Source organism: Austrofundulus limnaeus, unplaced genomic scaffold (assembly GCF_001266775.1).
Source record: "Austrofundulus limnaeus strain Quisiro unplaced genomic scaffold, Austrofundulus_limnaeus-1.0 Scaffold5234, whole genome shotgun sequence".
Lineage (NCBI taxonomy): Eukaryota > Metazoa > Chordata > Actinopteri > Cyprinodontiformes > Rivulidae > Austrofundulus > Austrofundulus limnaeus.
This window is the reverse complement of record NW_013957636.1, coordinates 1653-2346: the sequence shown is the minus strand read 5'-3', so window position 1 is coordinate 2346 and position 694 is coordinate 1653. Positions and strand designations below refer to the sequence as shown.

General features: G+C 42.5%; 1 protein-coding gene across 1 annotated transcript; it reads left to right on the top strand.

Moving 5' to 3' along the window:
• On the top strand, positions 1-564 carry LOC106512263 (phosphatidylinositol 4-kinase alpha; the record flags this gene model as incomplete). The annotated part of the gene is given in 3 exon segments (XM_014000925.1): positions 1-154; positions 238-345; positions 437-564. Coding segments are annotated over 3 exon segments (390 nt in total), but the record flags the coding sequence as incomplete, so codon positions are not given.
• Between the last annotated feature and the right edge of the window lie 130 nt (positions 565-694).

Genomic DNA, 694 nt, shown 5'->3' with positions numbered 1-694 from the left:
AGTTTTTGGTGCAGAGGTTTGAAATAGCCAAATACAGCAGCGCGGACCAAGTGGAGATCTTCATTTCCATTTTACAGAGATCCCTCTCTCTTGGCGTCGGAGGACCCAAAAGCAGCCTCAACCGACACATTGCTGCCATCGGACCAAGATTCAGGTATCATTTTGCATCATTACAGCAGTGTGGTGTAATGATGTGCTGAGCAGTAATGAACTGAAATATCATGGTTTTTATTTCAGACTTCTGACTCTGGGTTTGACCCTGCTGCATGCTGACGTGGTGACAAACGCCACCATCAGAAACGTGCTTCGAGAGAAGATCTATTCCACAGCTTTTGATTACTTCAGGTAAAGAAAAACAATCTTTTGCAAAAACAACACAAAAGCTGCACTTGTCTCTCTGTTTATCAGCATGGTTGTCTTTGCTTTTTGTCTTTAGCGTCGCTCCCAGATTTCCCACTCAGGCAGATCAGAGGCTAAGAGAAGACATTAGCATCATGATCAAGTTCTACGCCTGTCTGCAGTCGGACAAGAAGTACCTGACTGCCACTCAGCTGGTTCCACCAGGTAAAAGGGTTAGAAAATGCTCACTAACGCTTTCCAGGACTTCGATAAAGATTTAAACTACTGTATTTATTCAACTATAATACGTAAAATTTAATTTAAAAAATCATCCATAAAGTTGGGGGGGTAGTAC